The sequence below is a fragment of the Diorhabda sublineata genome, chromosome 1, assembly GCF_026230105.1.
Source record: "Diorhabda sublineata isolate icDioSubl1.1 chromosome 1, icDioSubl1.1, whole genome shotgun sequence".
Lineage (NCBI taxonomy): Eukaryota > Metazoa > Arthropoda > Insecta > Coleoptera > Chrysomelidae > Diorhabda > Diorhabda sublineata.
Window position 1 is genome coordinate 31,437,782 of NC_079474.1, and position 23,913 is coordinate 31,461,694.

Consider the following 23,913-nt stretch of genomic DNA (forward strand, 5'->3'; position numbering starts at 1 on the left):
CAAAAACATATAAATATATTTTGAAATGATTATTTTAAACTACGCACTTAATGTAATTGTGGAAATTTCATTATCGCTATTGTTTTTTTTTTATATATATGTATATAATATATAAAAATAGAATGTTTACTGTGATGTAAGACAACTGTGATATAGTAGATGATAATGTACATATTAATTGAAGTGACATAACTATAAAATTTCTATTGTTCTGTAATCGTTTATTCAAGTGTTATTTTTAATCTTATGAAGGTTGTAATTTGTGTTTTCGAAGCGTAAAATCATTCGTTTCAAACAGCAGAATAAATGGAAACTGGTACCAGTCTTCCTGTTACCTTTGAAATATTATACTTGATTGAATTTTTGCCTATCTATATTATATCATATTTAAATCTCATTTTTAGAACCAAAAATGTCGAATATCCAATCATTTTCACCCCCTATAAAAAAATTATCAAAAACAACTTTCATGTAATTTTTTGGAGAAGTGACTAAACTAACATGAGTATTAGTCAAGAGCAACAAGCGGGAAAGTCTATAAATTTGCTTTACTACGATTTATACTTAGTATTTTTGCTGAAATAGAAAAACTTTCTAATAAAACAAATAAACACCCATATCAATTAGTGGGTGATATATGAAAACGTATTGTTTATTTAATTATTAGCTTTTTATATTCATTATACGACTCTTAAAAAACTAAATTGATTAACCTAGGTTCGGTTCTTCGGACGGCGCTGCTAATGCCAGTTTTCCACTCAACCGACGCCGAGACACTACATCAGGGTCGAAGATTATTCAAGAGCATATACACGTTATCTACAAATGTCGGGGTTGGTTAAACGATACCTCTATTGGAAAAGTACAACCACCATTGGTCATGTAACGAATGAAGGTCTGGTATCGATTACTCAACAGCTGACAGAAGAAAGTGAATGTGAAAAGATCCAACTTCCGTGTCGGCGTCGGATATATATCGGTTGGAAATCGTTGAAACGTCAGTCGGCTAGCCTGTGTTCACTTAGAGACAAATCGGTCTATCTTAGTGGTAAATGGTCGAGGTATGGAATGACATAAACATGCACTAATTCCTCTCGTCTCACTGATTTACCCAATAAGAACGATGAGTAAAAACCGTAATATCCATTACAATTATTCTTCAATCCAGTGATTTATGATTGCCTAGGGGCTTCTAAACTGGTCTTTAAGAGAAACAAAAGCCTCAATCTTCGATCTTATCATTCTGTGGTAATGGTTCTGTGTCCTCGGCTTTCTTCAGATCACGTCTGTCGGCACTGTAGTAAAGTGCTTTTCTTCGGTCTCTTTGAAACTCCATTTCATCCTTACTGGATTGGACAAGGAACTATTGGAACACATAGTCCCGCTTTCAGGAAGGGCCAAGTCTCTAGCAATCGTAGGCTATAGAATATAAAATTTTTAATGTAATCGAGCAAATATATGTGATTATTTATATTTAAATATGATTAACATACAAAATCTTTTTAGAATTCAGGACAAGGACGAGTAAAATTTTTAAAAATCGAACAAGTGCTCGTCTAGTTTGAAGGTTAACTTGAAGAATGTTTAAACTCAATCGGAACATGTGCTGGAAAAGAAAAGATATGTTAATATAGATTTAATTATTACTTCAGTAGCAATAACAAATAAGATTTTCATAAGCGATTTTAATTAACGTTAAAAAATATATAAAAACGTGAGACTCAAATCGCATGCTACCGGTCAAAAATCTCTAGTAAAAACTCTACTCCAGCATCTTGAAGCCATTAGTCATAGCTTTATAATGAGCGGTCTATGTTGTTATTAAACGAAAGAAATCCTAAGCACTTATAAAGGGTTATAATTAATAGTGAAGAAAATACAAGCTTAAATTCGTCGGAATAATAATTTATTTAATATTAACCTATCAATCTTTCGACTTCTTTCCTCTAGCCCTAATAACAGCCTCCAATCGCTTCTTCGTAGGTCTTTTCTCGATCTTTTTCGATGCCATCCCACTATTCAGTAAACGCAATTTTGAAGTCTAATTTCGTGAATGGTGCATGATTTCTAGCTCGAGCTTTTCTCTTAAGTTCGTTCATTCATTTAAGTACGGGCTACGTCCAGTTAAGCCATAGCGGCAAGTTCGATATCCCGTAAATACACTCAATTACGGAGCAGAAAGTATGTGGACGGGCATTGTCCTGCATTATGATGAAGTTTTCGCCGATGAAACTCTCGTAGGGAACGACGTAACCCCCTAAAATTTCTTCTATATATCGGTTAAAAGTTTCAAAGAAAAGTCGGTTGTAATTCCTTTGAAAAGCCCAAACAAACCATCCAAGAAACTCCTTCAAAACCACTACGCGAATCTCTCTCCAGATCTCCAGAGTATGTGGACAGGCATTGTCCTGCATTATGATAAAGTTTTCGCCAATGAAACTGTCGTAGGAAACGACGTGACCCCCTGAAATTTCTTCTATATATCGGTTAAAAGTTTCAATGAAAAGTCGGTTGTAATTCCTTTGAAAAGCCCAACCAAACCATCCAAGAAACTTCTTCAAAACCATTACGTGAATTTTTCTCCAGGTCTTCTCCGTTCTCTTCTGACGCTACCATGCAGGCACACTTTGCTTTCGTCTGATAAAAGAAGAGAGCCTCATTGTTCGTCAATTCAATTAACGTGTTCTCCGGTAAATCGTAGAAGAGCTGCTCGGTAGACTGGGGTTAAAATTGAAGCCAGTAGCTGGCCTTTTGACTTAAGATTAGCTGCCTTAAGTCTTCTTCTGACTGTCCAGCCACTTAAAGCCTCTCGCATTTCTTTCAGCTCTTGTTGGACCACCAACAAGGGTTCGATTTCTCACCGATGTGCTGACAATGAATCGATGTTGCACCTTTTTTAACCGGAACCGCGTCTTTGATGGAAGATACCAGTCTTTTGGTAACGACGATAAACTCTGGAAACAGCAGACTGGAATTTGTTCAGCACACTGGTCACTTCTCGCTGACTCTGACCTTGTCGCAATAGGATAACCTCTTGAGTAACTTTATCACTTGTTGTGTCCATTTTTTGGTAGAATTAACGTTGTTTGTTGTTTATGAAAATGTGTATCGTTGACGCTTGACGGCTAACTGATAGTGGTTGATCAGGTAGATAACCTTTTATAAGGATGGCTGTGGAATATGAATACTTCCTCACTTACCCGCTGATCCATAAAATAGACCATAATTTAGGAATAAAATATTAGTTTTGAATGGCTATATGAAAAAAATATATTTTCACCGTTTTTTTATCGATGTAGTCGATCCGAAAACGCGTATTTAGACAGCCTTATACTCACTTTTCATTGTAAATCAAAAAAACTTTAAATTTTCAAATGCAAAGAAATATGTAACAATCCATCAAACTAAATCATCCTGTAGACTGTACCACTGCGCTCGCTTGGCACATCCGGAATAATGGAAGCGAGGCAATCGATCTATTATGAATACGAGAATGCTCAGTTTATACCACACTTTACAGGCATGCTGGCAATAAATGTTATTATCATATCATATAATCCTCAAAACTGGTAAGTTATATTTTTTAATTGTATATTTACGTTACTAGTTAAATTTACAACATACCAGATTGTTAATTTATATTAAGATGAGTTATTCAGTACTAAAATCGACGGTATGCTGTTCATTTTAACGAATCAATAGATTCAGTATAAGCAGTGACATCTAGCAGTCACTAGCAAAACTAAAATATACTTCAAAAAAGAAAATGTTTCAATATATTCTCACAACTACGAAAATAGGAATTATTTTTGACAGATGGAGTTTTAAATGAAAATTAAAATAATGTTAGTGCCGTTTCACATGGAGTATCACAGGATGTATCGTCTGTACTATATTTTCATTTTATTTATCATATCTCGACTTTTCGGAAACTATGTTCGGGTGAACCAGATCATGATTCATGATCTGAATGTTTTAAAACTAACTCGGATCACGTTCATTGTTGTCACTGATATGATATGATCCTTTCTAACCTATTGGACAGCTGGTTAAATGCGATCAGCTGACGGGTTGATTCATTTGTCTTTGATCTTTTTTAACTTGAATGGCTCTATATTATTAATAGGATTGTTTCCAGTAAGAATAAATCGGATGGCTTTGAGTTTCTAATGATTAACCATGATAATTAGTAAATAAAAAAACAACTTTTCTACAAAAATAATAAAAGATTAATAATAGTTTTGGAAAATAAAATCGACAAGGCGTTTAATCACGTGACATTAAACACCAATCAGAAAAGAGTGACGTCACACCTCGCGAAACGCTATGTTGTAGCTATATAAAGTAACCAGGTTATTTCGAGTTTTCATCAATTATTGTTGAATTAATAAAGTTCGTTTTTAGTTTAATCTTGAAAGACAGGTATAATTTGCCATGGCATCAGGATTCAACAAAGCAAATTTTTTGCAATGAACACCCACTTTTTTAGTTCGTAGTGTTAACTTATATGTAAGTATTATGTGAAGAATAAATAAAGTCTTATTTAATTAGCAGTTACCAGTCAGAGAGTCGCATTTACCCACCGTGGAATGAAAATACTTAACCGATTTTAAGGTTGGTGAATACAAACTTTCAATAACTTTAACTTAATTAAGTCATAGCATTTTGTATGTTATGTGTGGTATATTATGCTAGATTTTGCAAAATTCATTCCTTTTACTATACATTTATTAATAGATACTTCAAGTTTTGTTTGATACTTACATCAAAATGATCTTCACAGAAATAATTTGTGGAATTAGTTGATAAAGTAAGAGTATATTGTCTCTTTGCCATTTTTAACCACTTTCTTCATATTTCTTTATTGTTTGGAACGTATTTGAATAATTTGTCTGGCGTTTTTATCGTTGTACTTTCACATTGGGGCACTATACAGTATTTATAATACGAGGAATTCATTATTTATCAAAAAACACAATTGACTGTCATTAACAAACACAGCTGTTTCGCGAGGTGTGACGTCATTCAAGACGTCATGACAGCCTTGGCCTTTTTCGCGGTCAATTTCAAATTTATTTCCAAAAACTCAAAATACTAATGTAAAAAATCTATTTTTCTTAAAATAATATATTTTTGGGGTGAAATAGATGCTAAGCTATAGTTAGTTTTAAACCAATTTCTAAATTTTGTCAACTAGCCTATTCTCATGAGCATCGTAATTGATAGATAACAACATTTATAATACAACTGAATAAAAATCATAGAAAATTAACGAACATAAAAGTAATAAAAAACAGGTTGTTATAATTTTTTCAATTTTCAACGCAAAATAAAATGCGACGTTCGGAAACTGTGATCTAAATCTCGTTCTGGATTAGAACCCGCAATATAGTTTCCGAAAAATCCTGTAGCTATAGCTTGATTCATAAAGCGTAGAAGACAAAGATCATGGGTTTGCGAAAGAATTCACCTTATATTCTAAGCTACAGGAAAACGAAATGAAGTTTTTTTAATTATTTGACCACCCACATATGTCTAATGGCGGCAGATCAGGAGATCTTACTGGCCATTCTATCGATCTGCAACTCCCTATCCATCGATTTGGAGAAGAAATGGTTCAGATACTGTAGAACGTTGATTTGATAAAGGTACGGTGCTTTACTTTACTGAAACCATATTGTAATCGCAGGAACTTGTGGGTTTGCTGGATCAGGATATACGTTTTTCAAAGTTGGTACGACTTTATGTTGGAGTAGTTCTAAATATTCATCTCCATTCAATAAAAAAGGAACCTACGATATGATTTTCAATAATTGCTTTCCAAACATCAACTTTTTCAGGATGATTTGGGGCTAACGTTAAACAGGATTTTGTGGATTTTCTTGTAATACAAGGCTCACGAAACTGTTTATCTACTTTGCTAATTGTTTATCGTGAGGCGCAGCCGGTATGACGACTTACGGACTCCACGTAGGTCCGTGTACGAAATGATACGCGTTTAATGTGAAACGGCACTCGACTTTCGACAATAGGGTCCTTGCACACTTTTTTACACCTTAACTACGTTTAGTATATCGTTTTTAATCACACACTATTTTTTTTCAACGGTATATTAGTTCATAAAAAAATAAATAAATTTAAATACCTAAATGACGCGCCAAAACGCGTTTGTTCTCACATGACTTAGTGTGACGTTGTGTGACGTAGAAAGTAAGTGAACAGACTTAAGTAAGGTTAGAAGTAAATACCGTTTGAACAGAGTTTTCGGGATTATTTTAAAAAACACTCGCACGGCTGTGAGTATTCAATTTTGTAAAATACAAGATGACGTATCTACACTAGTATAAAAACACCAAATAAAGTTTTCGTGCGAGTTCCTCGAGTGAAAAAGCGTCAAAAACAATGATTTAAATCTATAAGAAGAGATTATGCGAGCTTCAAACCTGGGAGCCCAGTATATGTTTGTGAAGACCATTTCAATGTAAGTTTTATCTATCGGTATTTAAAAAATGTTAACTTATTGTAATTTTTTTCTGTAAACAGATTTAGAAAATTATATGATGTGGAAACTAACAAAATGCACAAAAATTTTAAAAAAACTGCTGTTCCAATCACATTCGATTGCCAGAAAGACCGGAAAAGGGCATTTCGTGAAACACCGCGTCCGTTGGCATTAAAAAAGCCTTCAAAGCTATCACCTTTATGACTACATTTTATTGAAGTTCAAGCAAACAAATGTGATAATGACGTTACTATAAGAAAGTCTAATTTGCAGTACCTACGTATCTGCTTTTATTCCACGTCTTTCAGCCGAAGTAAATAATTGATTATTACCAAAGAACGTAGCAACCATGAATGCATCTACCTTAGGTAGATTATCCGATCTTGCTTCGATAAATCCTATTTCGGTCATCATTTCAATTAGAATATTCTTTGAAACCCTTACAAAAACGTAAATCGCACTAAACAACTAATTACCTCCACTCACAACAACAGAATGGCGTTTGAAAGGCGACACGCGGCGACCACTTTCAGTATTTACTTACTTTCTACGTCACAACCGCAGTAACCAATAGAAACATGTTACAATTTTCAAAAATGTAAAACTGCAATGGTTTATACTTATATAAATACTTTCTTTTCCAGATTATGAATCACCACAATATTAAGATCAGTAATTTCAGCAATTTAGATGCTGTCACTTATCCTATAATCAAAATAACTGGCAGTGTACAGCATGCTACTAGTTCGTCGTGTCAAAATCAGGAAAAATTTAACATTTATTTATGTTTAAATAGTAACCACGATGTCTTTTCTACCTGTCTTATTAACGATAAATTTAAATTCTTGGTGGAATTACAAAATGGAAAAAATAAAATTATCGTCAAGTATTGCTGCGAATTTATTTCACTCATTTTGGAATATTTTCCCAGTTAGCACTTTTACTAACTACTACTTTTATAATTAAACAATTCAAACATTATAAAAGCACTAGAGGGGGTGAAGGTTTATATTTTACTTATTTTTGAAGGCAGGATGAGGGTCGTATATAGCCAATCATTTATTTACTTTAATCTATTTAATTTAAAAAAAATATCGTACTTATTTTGATCCATTTTGCTTTCCAGTTATATCAGAGACTGCTGTGATACCATTGTATGTGATATGTGAAGACCATGATGGTTGTTTTCAAGCCCCACCATGGGAAAATAATACCATAGAAAGTGCTTGTAAACGAATCACTGTTTGCTCAAAATTATTACAGTGTGTTACTGCAGAAAAATTGTACGAACATGGATTGGGTAGAAAAACGTTCTTATTAACTGGAGACTGTCAAGTTTTCAGAAGTCAACTGAGTTGTTCGAATGCAAGAAGTATGAGTCAAACTGAATTGTGGCAAAACATAGGTGAAATTTGCTACAGCATTTTAACTATTTTTTTCTAAAATGTGAAAAGTTTTTAGGACGTGAAATCATGAAATCTAGTTTAGGATGTGAAAATAAAAAGTTTTTAGCTTTCTTATCGTGTACCAAATATTGTGGTAATAAATACAAAGAAGGGATAACCAAATCTCATGAGAACCTTTTGGATATAACTCAAGGTTACGTTGCATTAGGTGGAGGTGGATTAGCATTGTTTGGAACAGCTTGTCTTTATACTTGGCCGGAAACTTTCGAAGAAATTATACCTAGATTTGAAGCTAGTGATTTGGTGGACAGAACTCAATTTTTAGATGACAGTTGCTACAGGTAGTTTTTTATAAATACTAAATTATAAACTAACAATCTGCTCTTTGATCTGACAGTATATATGTTTTTTTTTATTTTGAAACGATTATTATATATTCTGAAAACCAATAAAATCTTTTCGTGGAAAATTATTTTATCTATGTTCAAAGTTATCACCATCTACATCAATGCCTTTTTATAACTGCAGCTTCATCAACTTAGATTTATCTCATCATCCGTCTCGACACGGTGAACACGTAAATGGTTCTTCAGAAATCTGCTGTAGAGCCATATCTCGAATGCATAAAGTCTAAATGTCCGGGTCATACTGGAAAGCGGAGAAAGTGGGAGTCCACCACAGCCACTGTGGACCAGAAAAAGTTGTGCGTTTTGGCAACAATTTTAGAGACTTACAGACCAAATAAAAAAAAGGTTAGAATATTTCATCCAAAAGACAACGCCGCCGTCTTTAAAAATATCAAACTTTCTTTACTCCAACTGACAATCCAAATTTCATTGAAGACTTTGCCGTCGACACCGACCTTCTAATCAGAAATATAACCCAATACCCCAACAAAATTATCCTTTTTAATGAGAACATTCATACCCTCTTCGCTATCGAGTTGTCCAATAGGCTTGTCAATCTAGGAGACACTCCTCTTCCGGATGGGACCGGAACTCTAACTAGGTTTTGAGAAACCTGCGTTATTTTATTAGTTTTGAGTGAAAATTCAAATTTTGGTGAATGTTTACCACATTCGCCATATTTCTAAATTTTTATCCCTCAAAAATATACAGTTTGTGTTTATGCCCGCGTCAGTGACTAAAAGAAAAATTAACAAAAACAAAATGGACGCTGTTTACGGTGAATTGTGACCCACGTATGCAGACACCTTTTATTGTGGCGACTCTTTAAATTAGTGGAAGAAATTGTTCTAGATAAGCATTTAATTTTGACAAATATTAATGCAAGATAGAGGCTCGAGCAATTTTTAGAGCTTTGCAGTCTATTCAAACCCCATGACAATATATTTTTCAAGTTCACTCAAACTATCAAATATGACCAACAACAAGAGGCAAATATATCTTTATTTGAAAATATTTTATTTCCAGGGGAACTTTGGGAGCTTGTTTTTCAACTACTTTGGGGTCTGTTCTGCATGAACTTTTCCACACATTTGACTTGGGTCATACAGAAGAAGGAATCATGGGAAGAGGTTTCGATAACATTTATAAAGTTTTTACAAATATAAACGTTTCTAATGAACACATTGAGGCACAGAGACCCTTTCAAGATAAAATCGAGTTCAAGGAAGAGTTCGAACCTGATAGTTTATTCGAAAGATTACGTAAAGAAAACAAAAAAAAAGAATTTACTATCATAAAGAAGTTTGAAGATATTGATGATACTATTTTGACCAAAAGCTGTGCTGTGATACTTTGCTATCACAGGTGAGGATATTTTCATACTTTTATTCAAATATACCACCCTTCCATTGATATTTCCACATGTTTTCCATTCCTTTTTAATAACATTATATTTCTTTGATTCGTTAATTTCGTCCCCTTTACTTGTTACTATTGCCTGATTTTAGAGTTAAGCCACGCATTTACTTTTTTATGAAAGTTTAGTTATTCATCTTTTGTAACAAAAAACTGTTACCTTCGAAACATGTTTTCAAACTCTGGAGTTTTATTTTTTTTTAGGTGGTTTAACACAAGCATTACAAAACAATCGTCACTACTATCATTCGACCCAATAAACAAATTGATTAAATCGACAGCAGGTATCAGAGTTGTTGAGGTAAGAAGTTTGAGTAAAGAACTAGTGTTGCGAAGTTGGGTTTTCGATGGAAGAATTCTAAAATTTTCTTTCCAAGTTCCACAGGATATTACTTCCTTAACTGATAATCAAAACTATTTAATTTTCGTTGAAGATACCATAGGATGCATTTTAAAAGAACAAGTTACTGTTTAAATTAAAAAGAGTATTAGATAGAAAGTATTTTTAGCAGTTATCCAGAGTTTAAGAAAAAATTATTAACATCATTTTCAAAAGAAGAATAAATATTATTATAATAAATGAAAAAACAGAGCAGTTAACGTCCAGATGAAAGTATCTACCAAAATTTGTGTGCAAGCCCTTCTTTCTTATGAGCCAAATATTTTCATATGCCCAATGTAATTTTTATTTTAATCATTACACGTTATTTCATAAATACCTTTATTTTCCAAATCTATTAGCTTTTTTCGGGGTTCTAGTAATGAGAATTATATTAATTACTTCAAATTTAGTTCATTCTTTGTCTTATTTTGCTTGTTTTTTCTCTCAAATTTCAATCGATTTTAGACAACCCACAATACATTTGCAAACAAATTTTAATCTGTTATAATAATAATTATAAGCCCTTTTGTACTTCATCCTTTAATTTATAATCATATTGTAGTCTAATGACCGCATTGATGAAATTATTCAACTTAAAATTTTCTTTTTTTGAAATTTGTTTTGATATTTCAGTGTTTCAAATAAATTACGAGATAACCTGTATTATGATAATGTAGAATGATCACTACTATAATTAATAAAAATTTTAAACTAAAAGTGCCAATTCGTAAAATTAGAGGTTTCTAAAACGTATATTTTTGTAAATTGGAATTTATTTACAACATAGAATTAATTTTTTAATAGTGGCCAATATTTTTTAGAGAGAAAGAATTCTTACTTACTACGAATCTATTTTCCATCCATAATTGTTTAGCTTTTTGGTCTATTCTGTAGAGATAACTTAGTGTAATTTAAACTTGAATTTAAAATGTTATTTGATGCCTATGCAATTTTAATAAATATCAAATTCATATTTATTCTAGGGACTCAATGTAATCACTCTTATAAAATGTTCATTATATTAGCAATTAAAAGTTTTTTGAAAGTTCAATGAAGTTTTATTTCAGTTCCAAACAGGTACAACGTTATAGTAACAATATAACCTTAAAAGAATTTAATAATCTTGATTGCTGAGGACAACTTAACATACGATTGTGTGACTTAAACACTGAGGGGCGTCATTCTACTGGCATGTAACATTTTCAGAATTTTTACCTCGACACACTTTGAAAAAAAATTTCTATGCCTTCATTGTAGTAAAATGTGCTTAATTGCGAAGTCGTAAAGAATATACAATACATAATATCCTATGTGAAATAATAAAATCAACTAAAGTATCTGGGGTTTTATATTTGATACCTAAATAATTATATTCGAAATAAAAAAATATTTTTCGTTTTCATTGCAGAGATTTGAGGTGGTTCTCTCAGGCTACGTTGTACGATTATAACCAATTTAGGATCAATGTAAAGAGCATGCTTGTTTACGAACCCATTCTAGATATTGATTTATTGTGAATTTAATCACTGATTAACTGAATCGATGTGATCCACGAACACGGAACTGTTACTAACAATTTCAGAATTGAAATAAATCATATATGTCATACTTCTACATGAACAGTTTCTATTAATGGAAGCTGTTACAACTAAGGAAGACAGAATGGCAACGATTTATCTATCCCTCGATGTTCCAGCTCGTCTCTGCGCATTCTCAAGCATGCGCAGAATAGATAAAGTGTCTCGAGCGAGAGAGAAAATGAATATTGCAATGTGGGGACGTTTTTTCCCATACCAACTGTCCATATAGGAGTATTACATATTTGAAATAGATGCCTACATAACCTCAATTCTACAGTTTGTGTTTAAAGCACAATTTTGAAACAGAAACCCAAATATTTATCTGGTGTTTGAGGAGAAAGGTGTTAACACGATTGTGATTGAGTACGCAAATTTTACAGTTGGAAAATATCAACAATTTATAACCAGAATAACGGCAATCCAATCGCGAAACTAGCACGTTACAGTCCCGTCATTTTTGTTAAAAATTCAACCTTAAATTAACAGGAATTAATGTAGAATTATACCTTGCGGAATATTTATTCGGAACTGTTAATACACTTTAAGCCGTCATAATGTGCGCGTAAAACGCTTATCTACTGTATCTATAACTAATGTTAGGGCATTTTTCGCGTTAAGTAAAATCTAACCAGAGTATATTTTGTTGTAAACTACTGTCACGATGTCAAAACCCATTTACTTGATGTTTTTCGAAGAATGTATTCGCTTCTGTGTTATTTTCTTATGGAGTTTAAGTTTCATTTTTATTTTAATTTGGAATCGCCCAAACAATGACGACCAGCATTTAAAAAAAAACAGTTTTCTTCGTTAGCATTTTTACCCGAAGTGTAATATGCGATTTATTATAAAACATAGCGACGTATCCTAGCAACGAAACTAAAATACAAACAAGGGGGTAATGCAGACAAAATGGCATAAAAATACTGTTTATTATTTGTCAATTTTACTCGAGTGAAATATGGGAGATGCAACAGAAAATGATTTATTAGATGGTAAGAATTTTAAACAAACATGACAATTTTTCTTTAAGCTTATACAATTTACTTAAATGTAATTGGAATTATTTAGAATGAATACTTATTATTATTATTGTCACCCTTCACAATTCTATCTGTTTTATAAGCTATTAAAGAATCGTTAGAAAAAGATGGTACCCTTGGAAGGCTGAATGGTGAAATAAGAGCTAGTGTTATGGCAATTATAAATAGAGATTTTGAAAGTCCCGATCCTCCTAAAGTACCAGATGAAACTAAGTTGATCAATGAATTAATCAGAGAATATTTAGCATGGAATGGATACCTTTATACGGAAAAAATTTTATCTGCAGGTACTGTTTTAAAAATAAATTTTCACTTCTTTCTTCCTTATCTCATTGCTGTTTCTTACTAGTTCAATCTAGTATTTTTGTGTTATTACAATTTAATCATGAAGATTAATAAGCATTTTTTTCTTTAATTTAACTTAACAAATATGGAAATTCTTAAATGTTAACATTCTATTCATTATTAGTTGTGCTGTTGAAATACATTATTTACTTATTAGTTATTGTCTTTTTTTGTCTAATTATATTAACGGTTGCATATTTTCCTATATATATACTAATCTATCTATCTATATACTAATCCCCATTTAGTTCCGTTACCAAAAGTCTTGCCAAAAAAAGAATCAGACCTCGAATCACCACTATATTTATAATAATATGATTAAGGTTTGGGTGAAATAATATCAAATATTTTTCTAAAACATTTTATTTGGAATACTGGGTGAAGGAAGTATGAAAGTATTACCCTCAAATTATTCCAAATTTTCTAGAATCTGGTCAAAAAAACGAAAGATTGGGAAGAGATGTTCTAACAACTAAGTTTGGTGTCATGGATGATTCTAAGACTGCGAAAATACCGTTATTGTACTACATAGTCTCAGCATTCCAGAATTTTTACTAATATTCAATATTTATACACTCATAAATAAAAAACTCCGTATTTATTAATGGGTTTTATTTTTCTTTTTGACATCTACATTTTTCTTCTGATTTCCTTGACTGGACCATTTTAGATTGTTCGGTAAGAGTATATTTTAACGCACAGTAACCTGAGACAAGCTGTATGCATAGTAAGATGAACATAATACTTTGTACTACAATCTCTGTTACACACATTTGGAAATAGGGATTAAATAAAAGGAATCCTTGAAGAGGAAACTGGAGCAATACTGAGAGCATCCAAAATCCAGCTAATTCCGGTATCTTAAACAGAAATATTATTATAAAATTATAACTATGTTACAAATATATTGTTAGTTTTATTTTCCCATGAAAATAATTCACCTTATCCTTTAGATTTCCTTCATATCCTAGATAAAGCCTCAACATTTCTACACATACTACTATGCATACAACGGTTAATGATAAGTATCTGTATAGCTCATCATAATGCCAGTACTAAAAACAGTGTTTAAGCTTAAATTTTATTTTTAAGTATAACAAAAAGTTGTACTCACATTTTTGTTTATAAATAAAAAAATAAAGATTATCCAAACTGGTATAAGAACGACGTTGAAGTATAGACCCATCTGTAAGGGTAAATTGGAAAGAACTCTTTTACCTGAAAATAATACAAAAAATATCGTGAAAAATTTTCGACTTTTTGTTCACGTGTTGTGGCTCAGTAGTTACTTCTATTTTAACTATAAAGTTTTTGTAGACCTCCCACTTTATTCGAACAATTCAATAAAATTTCAGTATCTATTCTAAAACGTCTTCTATCTATCTAAATTCCACAACTAACGCAGAACTTTAGTGAGTATGCGCCGTAGAGAGCATCTTCAAATTTGCACTTCTTATCCACGACACCGAACTACGGTTCCTGGATTGTCAACGACACTCTTACTCGCTGCATCGATATTGACATTTGCACGATTTATTTTTTGAGAACCAGTATATTTGGCATCACCAACGGATCCTGTCTCTCGTACCTTGTTAATTAATCTCTTTACAATTGATAAAGTTAAAACACAATTCCGACCATATTTTGTATGAAATTTTCCAACTGCGGCCACCAAGTTTTCATTATTTTTTAAATATTGTTCAATAATAAAGCACGTCATTCTATCGCGTAAAGCTTCATTCTTACTAACCCCAAAGTGTCAGGTGTCGGTTTGTTTTTTAGGGTTATCAACACTTTACTGCATAAATGGCGGCAAATTTAAATCCTACGTTATTTTTGGGACACCCTTTATATAGAGTTGTTTTTAATTTTAAAACTACTTTTTATTCGATGTGGTCACTTTTGATACGCGTTTGATTCGAATTTTATTACTTTTTAATAAAGTCATTATTTGCTGAAACCCTTCTTTAAGTTTTCTCGCGATGCCTTCTCTTGCGCTGTATTGACCTACATTTGTTCACTACGTCTCAACTTGCGCCCGACCTAAGACACTGACAGAGTGTCTCAGTACACTTGAATGTAAATAAAAAGCAGCTAACACAATTTCGATTTGAAATAAATCAGATTATTTTCAAAAGAAATGACTATGACTATATGCAAATAACTCACCATTTGAATGTTTAATATTTAAAATACATACCAGGAAAAATCATATTTGTCATATATGTTGTAGCTTTATCTAAAACCATTTTTTTTCCGAAATTGCACACTCAATATATTTTCAATTTATTGTTTGCATAGGTTTTACTAGGTTACCATGTAAACGGATACTATAGCAACGCTTAAACTACATATATTGCGTAAGAAACGAAAATAAGTATCTTATTATACAATTCAGTAATTAAGTTGTCACATTATTATTGTTTACTTAATTTGTTTATATGGAGTTGTTAAAGTAAGTACGAGATAAATTATAATGTGATTCTTGTGAATACAATAAATGAGAAATCTCTTAAAACATTGTTGGCCTCTGACATGTCACAATATTTTTAAATAATTCTGTCTTCCATAATCTGGTTGTCATTAATATTATCTATTAACCTTTTGCCACTTCATCGTTTCCACGGCTTTAAACTGACCAAATTTTGAACATGTTAGTTTTCAGAAAAAAAAAGTTATGACCGGGGGAAAATCCACTAAAATTGGATTTTCGGAAAAATAACATATCCGATTCAAAAACTGATATGTTTTTTGGAAACTCTGGCGAAATATACATATCTGATTATGTTTTATATACTTTCACTATATACCCATATTTTCAATATTTTGGCACAAAACCGAAACATTTTTAAAAAGTTATTGTCATCCCTGTATATAAAATTGAATGTATCCAAAATTATGAGAGATATCAATAACTTTATGGCATTAATCAATTAACAAAACCTCTAACTTATTCAACAGTCTCATTACATTTCTTCAATTCCATATATACTCGTATGGTAAAAGTTGAAACAAATTTTTTTCTCAAAAATAACCACATAAGAATTCATATTATCTACAGTTTTGAAATGGGAGCGTTGTAATATAGAAAAAATCGAAAGAGGAACATAGATACTATCGTGTAAAAAATATACCTGCTTTTTCGTGATTATACGAGGCGAGTTATAAAGCTTTGAATTTGAGCTTTTGGAAAAAAAAAATCAACATTTCAATGTATGAGAATAGAAAAAAAAACTCTCCGATTCTAACCAAATTTTGCACATGGGGGTTTAGTGATATGGGAATTTCTATACTATTTTCAATGAACTCTATGGACAAAATATACACCATTACGGGTATGTACAAATTGTTTATATGAGGGTTGGAATAAAGTAATTGTGAAATGTAACATATACAAGGTGTTAAGTACATTTGTGGACAATGAATAGTACTGAAAGATCGTAACACCAATTTATTACATTAGTATACAGGGCAATACGGCCTTACGGTATAAAAGAATGACAACACAGCGCGCATAAAGTTGAAATGGCAAAATTGGATCTGTAATTACAAGTTGCCAAGAACGTGGGAGCCGCTGAATATAATGGACGTCAGCATTTGTCTCACTACATGTGAATTGGTAAAACCTAATGCCTTCCTTCACAAAAGTTTTCATTATAGTGAAGAGAAAAAGTCCGGAGGACTCACGTGAGATGAGTAAGGAGGTTAAAAAAAAATTTTATTAACCAAAGGACTTTCCCATCCATAATTCATTGGAAAAAATTGTGTGACACAAATTAATCTGTTCCCGATCTAAACGAATTAGTTCTCGTCTTAAATCACCAAAATATCTGGGGTCTTTACAAAACGTTCTCTCCGTAGGCATAAGTTTTGCATAAGTTATAGTTCATCATTGCTCAAAATGAATGTCACTTTTTAGAGCGCATTTTCAAATACAAAAACAATTAGTACACATAAGTTGATCAAGCTCAAACTCACACTAAACCTAATATTATATACTCGATAAATAGTAAATATTAATCTCACCTTATCGCTTGCTTATTCGTGCATCCTGGTACACAGCAGGCCTTTACTCGTTTACTCATATTGACTAAGTAAACACGACAGCACAATTCGCAACAAATAATAACTTTCAAATGCACAAAAATGCAAATAGCTAATAAACAAACAATATCAAACACCTTTGCAAAGATTTTATACACGTTTGCAAGATGGACGTTGTTCATTCAATAATCTTGGTTGTTTCTCGATGCATGATTGCAACTTAGTTTCAGAATCCAGATTGACAAACATTCAAAAATAAAACACCAAAAAGTAAGCTTTTAGATGTGAGCCGGTAACATAGATGGCGTTAAAAATCGTCCTGAACTTCTCTTATTCCAGTGCACAGGCCCTGCACTAAACGTCTCTTGTCTGCCCCCCCTCCTCAAATCTAATGCTTCCACTGTTGCCATATCGAACGCTACGTTGCGAGTTTCATCACACATCATCGCATACCGCGAAATAAATGTATTGTTCGATTTTGATTGTTTTACGTTATCAATATTATCTATATATCTGATAATATACATTAAATTTATATTTATCACGCAAATTATCAATTTTATTACAATGGAAACTGTTGGAGTAAATTTATTGTAAGTTTTCTTTTTAATTTGAAATGTTATTCTGTAGGTAAACTATAATTTTGTTTGGTTATAATTTTGTTAGCATTTATTTACGCAAATTGTTTGCGTACTTGAAATATTTATTGGAATCATAGTGTCAATTCCAGCTAAATAATAATTAATTATTATATCTCAAAATTTTTCTATTACTTTTTAGTGCCAAACAATATTTAGAATCGCAAACTGAGAATAAAAGAATCATTAATTACATTGAAGATTTTGTATACCAATGGAATTTCAAATGTCGATATGACCTAATAAAGATAACCAAAGATGTGGATGAACTTGTAGATACAATACAACGTAAATTTTTCAAAAAAACTGATGAAGTAATCGCTCAATATCTATACTGGTACAGTATTAATAATGCTAGGCTTAGTTGAGCTAGTTTCTGATACCCATAATTCATTAAAAGCATTGAATTTGTAAAATTGAAAAATGATTTTCAGCGTGGTACATCATATAATTTTCGACACATTTATGCCCGTTATTCGTGCAAAATATACTGATGAAGATAAAAAAATATACGACAGATGCTTGATTTTTTGTAAAACTAACAAAATACCCATGCAAATAGATGTAACTGCCTATTGTTCTGTACCTTACACTGCAGCAGTAAGTTATCGATTTTTTCCTATTACCTACAATTCGTCCATTGCATTTCAAAACAAACCAAATAATTTATTTAACTGTTTCCTTCGAGTTACTAAGGTCAAAAGGTCACAAAATCAGTTTTTTGCAAATATCTCGCGATCTACTACTCGGAGGTCAATAGAGGTTATTATAAAAAATGTTCCTCGTACAATTATCTACAAAAAATTTCTTTAAAGTAGTGCGATTATATCATGACGATGTACTCATTTCCTCACCACCTACGAAGTAGAATGCAAGGCGCGTTATATATTTTTTGTTATTCATCGTCTACATCTTCAGTTTCTCTATCGGTAATAGTTAATGACAGAACTTCGAGTGGACTAATTTCTAGATCTACATCTTCATCATTTGTTGACCCTGCGTTTAAGCATGACTGGCCACGGCAATGTCCACAAACTCAATCCAATTTTTGGCATCCACATGTGCCGCCACAACCTTTCGCATACAATTACAAAAGATGTAAGTTGATCATCGAGTGCTGGTGGTTATTGGCTGTAGTATATTATTTTTCAACTTCCATTGTTCTGGATCATCTTCTCTTCCTATCAGGTTTGTATTTGATAATATACTCGATAAATATTTTTCTTATTAGAATATTTGGGCTTTTTCTCTCAATCACTTCACTGGCTTCTTCTTTACAAAATTAATTTTTTTAAATCAAAAGCGCTGATTCTTTTCTTTCGCGGAGATATTGATGTACCCGGTTTTTCTTGACGTCGTTTAAAATCCTCAATACTTAATTTGTTAGATTTTTTTAATTTTTGTAGACCACGCCAATTTTTACAACATCAGCGTCCGATAATAATTCACTACATATAATACATGTATCAGTACCTAAAGCCGTGTTTTCCTAGTGACCCATTTTTCGCGTCGCGTGTGACGTATTACGCTCAGCTTAAGACGTCACCTCGTCTCCATAGAGATTCAATAAGCGCTTTAGTGTGAGCCTAAAGAGCAAATCAAAATTCAAGGCAACGTTGATCGTTTTGTTTTCGACATTAACGGTATCGTGATGACTGAATGGGTTCCAGAGGGTCAGACTGTTAACCAGATTTACTATTTGTCAGTTTTGTACACTGCGAGAACGAGTTCGTAAAAAACGGCCCGGTGCTCGAACACCAGCCGTACTCACCAGATTTGGCATCGTGCGACTTTGTTTTGTTTCCGAAGATAAAATCTGCTTTTGAAAGGGACCCGATTTTAGTCGATGGAAGCGGGAAAGCAAAAAACGGCAAAGCTCTTAAAGGCACTCACCAAAGAAGACTTCCAGCACTGCTTCGATGGAAAAAAGTATGGAAAGGTGTGTAGCGAGTGGAGAGGAGTATATTGAAAGGGAATATTCGAATGTAGAATAATTTTTATAATAAAACCCTTTTTTGTAACCAGTTTCTTTATATAATAGTCAGACCTCGTATAGATACGGTTAGTTTAGGTTAGATACAATTTTATCATACATAACTGTTTCAAAAATAAACTTGATCATTAATTTTAGATTGTGGAATTGTCTATATGGGATTCCTATAGCAGTCCATTAGAAAAACTCAACTGTTTATGTGCCACATATGACATAATATTTGCTGAATTCAAATCCGCCATGGTTAACGTTATTTCTAAGTATTCAAGTATGTATATAACTCTGTATAATACTCATAATACAAATTGACAAAATTAAAATTGAATAATCCTTGCTATTGACAAATTATTCATACATAATGTACAAAATCATCCACCTATCCACCAATAATAGCTAGAAACACTACTAGATAAAAGTTTTTGACTACTCCAGAAATTTCTCTTTCATATTGTGAAGCGAAGGTAACACAAACCATAAATAAGTCCTTTCAGAAGCAAGAATGTACTGTAATTTATACTTGTTGGACCAAGACATCTTTATGTGAAGTTCATAAACGGATTGTTTTCGTTCTCGAAAATTCGGACTTTGCAAGTTTGAAAATAGGTAAGACCAACGTGATATGCATCCACCAGGAGCTTTGGCGATAGAAAACGTTCAGGCCTCGAAAAACCACAACCACTGAAGATATATATATATATATATATATATATATATATATATATATATATATATATATATATATATATATATATATATATTGTATTGATCAGTAAACGTGATCGACGACTCGCTGGTCCAGAGAATGAATCAAGGGATATGCCTTTGAGTACTTCTACAATGAAAAGGAGATAGAGGGAAGAGTGAGAGAGAGTTTTATGGAGTGATGAGTAAAAGTTTGAGATTTTTGGGTCTAATAGAAGAGTGTTAGGGCGCAGGTCAAAGTAGGAACGGATGTTAGATCCATGTGTAATCCCGACTGTTAAACACGGCAGAGGCTCGGTGATGATTTGGGGATGTTTTAGAAAAACGGCGACTGGAGACCTAGTAAAAATAGAAATAGTTTTGAAGAAAAAAGGCTATACAAAAATATTGAAGCACGACAACGATTCCAAGCATTCCTCAAAAGAAAGAGTATTTAGAAGAATTGGAAAAGAATCTTCTGAAAGTACTGATTGGCCATCACAGTCGCACGACCTCAACCCGATTGAGTTGTTGTGGGACCAACAGTGATGTATTTACGCCTAGGCACGCGTGGCCCGGGCCTAGGGCGGCTTGATTTGAGGGGCGGCAAAATTTTTGAGATGAAAATAGTAAAGATAGTCTCAAGATGTTAATTTTTAGAAAGATAGATTATAGTCTTCATCGAATGATGTTCTTTACTGAGATTAATCATATGATTATAAAGCTTTTAAAAATTACTAAATCTTTATAGTTTCTTAAATTCTTTTCTTCTTTAAATAAGAATAATGTAGATATGCGGGTGTCAAATATCATTTTGATATTTATTCAAATATCAGAAAATCTATTAATAAAATAAATAATTTTTAATTTTCACATTGTGGAGTATACCACCAGAATCAAAAAGACAGTTCGCCATTATTTTAATGCTTTGGCACTGATTCATCCCAAGTAACTCAAATATTATCAACTGCTATTTGGTCTATGATATGTTGTAGTGGATTCATGTTTCGTCTACAGTGCAAAAATTGTCTATATTAATGTTAAAGAACGTCCAGCACTCCTGGAAAGTTATCACACAATTGAGTTTGATTTAATACATAAAATTGATAAAAGTGTTTTGAGATTGCATTTCTTTTAAACCCAGAATCAAGTGAAATCCACAAATTGTAATAAAATTGCATCTTGGAGTAGTGTTCAAGCTATTAACATAGAAGACTAATACAATATTTTCATAGAGGTTTTCAATAAAGTAACTTTAACCAGACTAAGGGGCGGAAGAAATTATTGGGCCTAGGAGCGCCAAATTTCTCAATCCAGCCCTGGGGTCCAATTGGATAGGGAAGTCAGAAAGCAGTGTCTTATTTCCCCTTTAAATCTTTGGAATATCCTGAAAAATGAATGGAACCAAATAGACAATGATTATTTATCAAAATTGTTGTAGAGAATACCAAAATTGTTCACCAATCTAATAAAAACAAATAGAAAATATATTCTCTAAAATATAAATATCAAAATTAATCTGATTGTTTTTATTAGTTGTGTATCACATAACTCATAGGGTGGACAAAAACTTTTAACTGGTAGTGTATGTTGTTCTTTTGATTATTATTCCTCTTTCCCTGTAACTTGATTTTACAAAATATTCTGTTAGGTATAAAACTAAAAGTTGACAAATTGGAATTAAAAAAAACTGTAATATTAAAAATATATGGTTATGAACCATGATTTATGTACATCCTTGTTTTTATTAACTAATAAATTACATTATAATTCTGGAAGTCTGAAAAAATTTACTTTCTAAACTAGATAAAATGTATCATCAAATTTTGTACTGGATACTGTAGTTTTACACCAAAAAATCATTCGTGTCAAATTTGAAACTCAAATCATTAGAAGCAAGTATTACAACAGCACCAGAAGTTGCCTTTCATACTAATTTTTTAAACCTTCTCTTCCTCTTATTCCTAGATGAACTTATTTTTTATAGATTTCAATGAATTCAGTTGCACATTAATCATATTAGCTTTTAATCATTTCGTTTGATTTTTTTTACTTTTAGATAAGGAAATTGAATTACCTATAATGGATAACAAAGATGTTATACCAATTATTATTATAGTACTGCTTAAATCTAAAATAAGATACGCATACAGTAATTTACAATACATTAAACTATTTGGTATGAAACTGATTGGAGACACCAACAAGTAAGTGTATATAATATTGATATTATTTTCTATTACTTTCAACTTTTTAGGTACATCTTGGATACATTCGAGCAAGCAATACTGATAATTCTCAACACAGATAAACTGTCAGATTTTAATATCAGTGCATGTTCCAATATTGATTTCTGTGAAGCCATAGAGAACATTACGAAAGAAAATTTGAGTGAAGATACTCCATCCTGTGAAATTAATTTTGAAAATGAAAATAGAAAGAGGCTAGTCACTTTAATTATTCAATCAACAACTTCGAATCATCGGACTTGAATTTACTGTGAACATAAGTTTTTTGAAAAAAAAAAACCAACTGAAAACTTTACTAAAACTTATGGGGTACATTAAATTTGTGAATGGTAGGTATAAAAAGATAAGAAACAGGGAATCATTGCATTGAATGTTTAACTTTATCATGTAGTTCCTTATGTTTTTCATATTTATGTCAACAGCTTAACTAAACTAGAATAAATATTTTAAAACTTCCTCTGCCATTTTTTTCTTTGATAAATCTTTTTGTATCATACAATTGGAAGACGATGGACAATCCCAAATTAGAAAATGGTTTTATATTGAACTAGTTTCAATTGCGTTTAATGCATAAAAACTTATTACATGAACATGAAATACTATTTACTGTGTAAGATGTTAAAGTGTAAAATCATGAAAAAATTACCTTTAGTAGACTCATTTTCTAATAATTTAAAATCTTTTACTGACGAAAAGACGATTTATTTTAGCCACTGGTCATGTTGTTATGAAATCCTCTGTTGAATTCCTAGGAGAATTGATAATTGGAGTGCGATTCGCCATAATATTTAATATTAATTCACGATTATCTATGGTTTCAATATGACATGCTCATAGATAAAATACAAATGATCTATCGATTTGTCACAATCTGCGTCGTTTTAGTAACCATTTACATAATAATTAAAAAAATTGTTAATAACATATAGAAATACTTATAGCTTTAGTAATGACAATAGAAAAATCCAGACTTCAGAATTTAAGGGCTGCTGCTTTTTCCACACAATTCTGTGCCAAAAAAAATACAACATATTAATAAGAAAATATTATTTTAAGTTTATCTATGTTCGTAGTATATCAACGAAATCATACACCTACAATTTATAAGTTTCTCCCGCCTAAAATCTGTGCTTGGCATTTCAGGTTAAATTTATTAAATATAAAAGTATTTGCATATTAATAATTATCTTACGAGAAATCTATTCCTGAAGTTATATTGAACGTTAAATT

The 23,913-nt window shown here is 31.8% G+C and overlaps 4 protein-coding genes across 6 annotated transcripts; 3 read left to right on the top strand and 1 right to left on the bottom strand.

Annotated features, from left to right (window-relative positions):
* The first annotated feature begins 3,450 nt into the window (after positions 1 to 3,450).
* Positions 3,451 to 11,164, top strand: LOC130452414 (uncharacterized). Its single transcript, XM_056791688.1, has 6 exons — positions 3,451 to 3,569; positions 7,147 to 7,432; positions 7,629 to 7,907; positions 7,964 to 8,249; positions 9,342 to 9,680; positions 9,936 to 11,164. The coding sequence occupies exons 2-6, from the start codon at positions 7,150 to 7,152 to the stop codon at positions 10,204 to 10,206; spliced, it is 1,458 nt and encodes a 485-aa protein (XP_056647666.1). The 5' UTR covers positions 3,451 to 3,569; positions 7,147 to 7,149; the 3' UTR covers positions 10,207 to 11,164.
* A 1,274-nt stretch (positions 11,165 to 12,438) lies between these two features.
* Positions 12,439 to 13,679, top strand: LOC130441366 (centrosomal protein 20-like). The gene is made up of 3 exons (XM_056775015.1): positions 12,439 to 12,685; positions 12,817 to 13,020; positions 13,506 to 13,679. The coding sequence occupies exons 1-3, from the start codon at positions 12,652 to 12,654 to the stop codon at positions 13,634 to 13,636; spliced, it is 369 nt and encodes a 122-aa protein (XP_056630993.1). The 5' UTR covers positions 12,439 to 12,651; the 3' UTR covers positions 13,637 to 13,679.
* On the bottom strand, positions 13,664 to 23,504 carry LOC130441350 (transmembrane protein 17-like). 3 transcript variants are annotated; one of them, XM_056775003.1, is made up of 4 exons: positions 17,105 to 17,249; positions 14,193 to 14,296; positions 14,020 to 14,133; positions 13,664 to 13,938 (listed from the first exon to the last, which is right to left on the bottom strand). In XM_056775003.1, exons 2-4 carry the CDS (start codon positions 14,262 to 14,264, stop codon positions 13,690 to 13,692), a joined length of 435 nt encoding a protein of 144 aa, XP_056630981.1. In that variant the 5' UTR covers positions 14,265 to 14,296; positions 17,105 to 17,249; the 3' UTR covers positions 13,664 to 13,689. The 3 variants fall into 3 exon arrangements, with proteins under 3 accessions (XP_056630981.1, XP_056630972.1, XP_056630963.1); XM_056774994.1 differs by lacking the exon at positions 17,105 to 17,249 and adding an exon at positions 23,330 to 23,504 and having other exon boundaries at positions 13,665 to 13,938; XM_056774985.1 differs by lacking the exon at positions 17,105 to 17,249 and adding an exon at positions 15,279 to 15,484 and having other exon boundaries at positions 13,667 to 13,938.
* On the top strand, positions 17,569 to 23,139 carry LOC130441341 (uncharacterized). The gene is made up of 6 exons (XM_056774971.1): positions 17,569 to 17,715; positions 17,903 to 18,097; positions 18,195 to 18,360; positions 19,892 to 20,021; positions 22,494 to 22,641; positions 22,692 to 23,139. Exons 1-6 carry the CDS (start codon positions 17,690 to 17,692, stop codon positions 22,924 to 22,926), a joined length of 900 nt encoding a protein of 299 aa, XP_056630949.1. The 5' UTR covers positions 17,569 to 17,689; the 3' UTR covers positions 22,927 to 23,139.
* Positions 23,505 to 23,913: the final 409 nt, after the last annotated feature.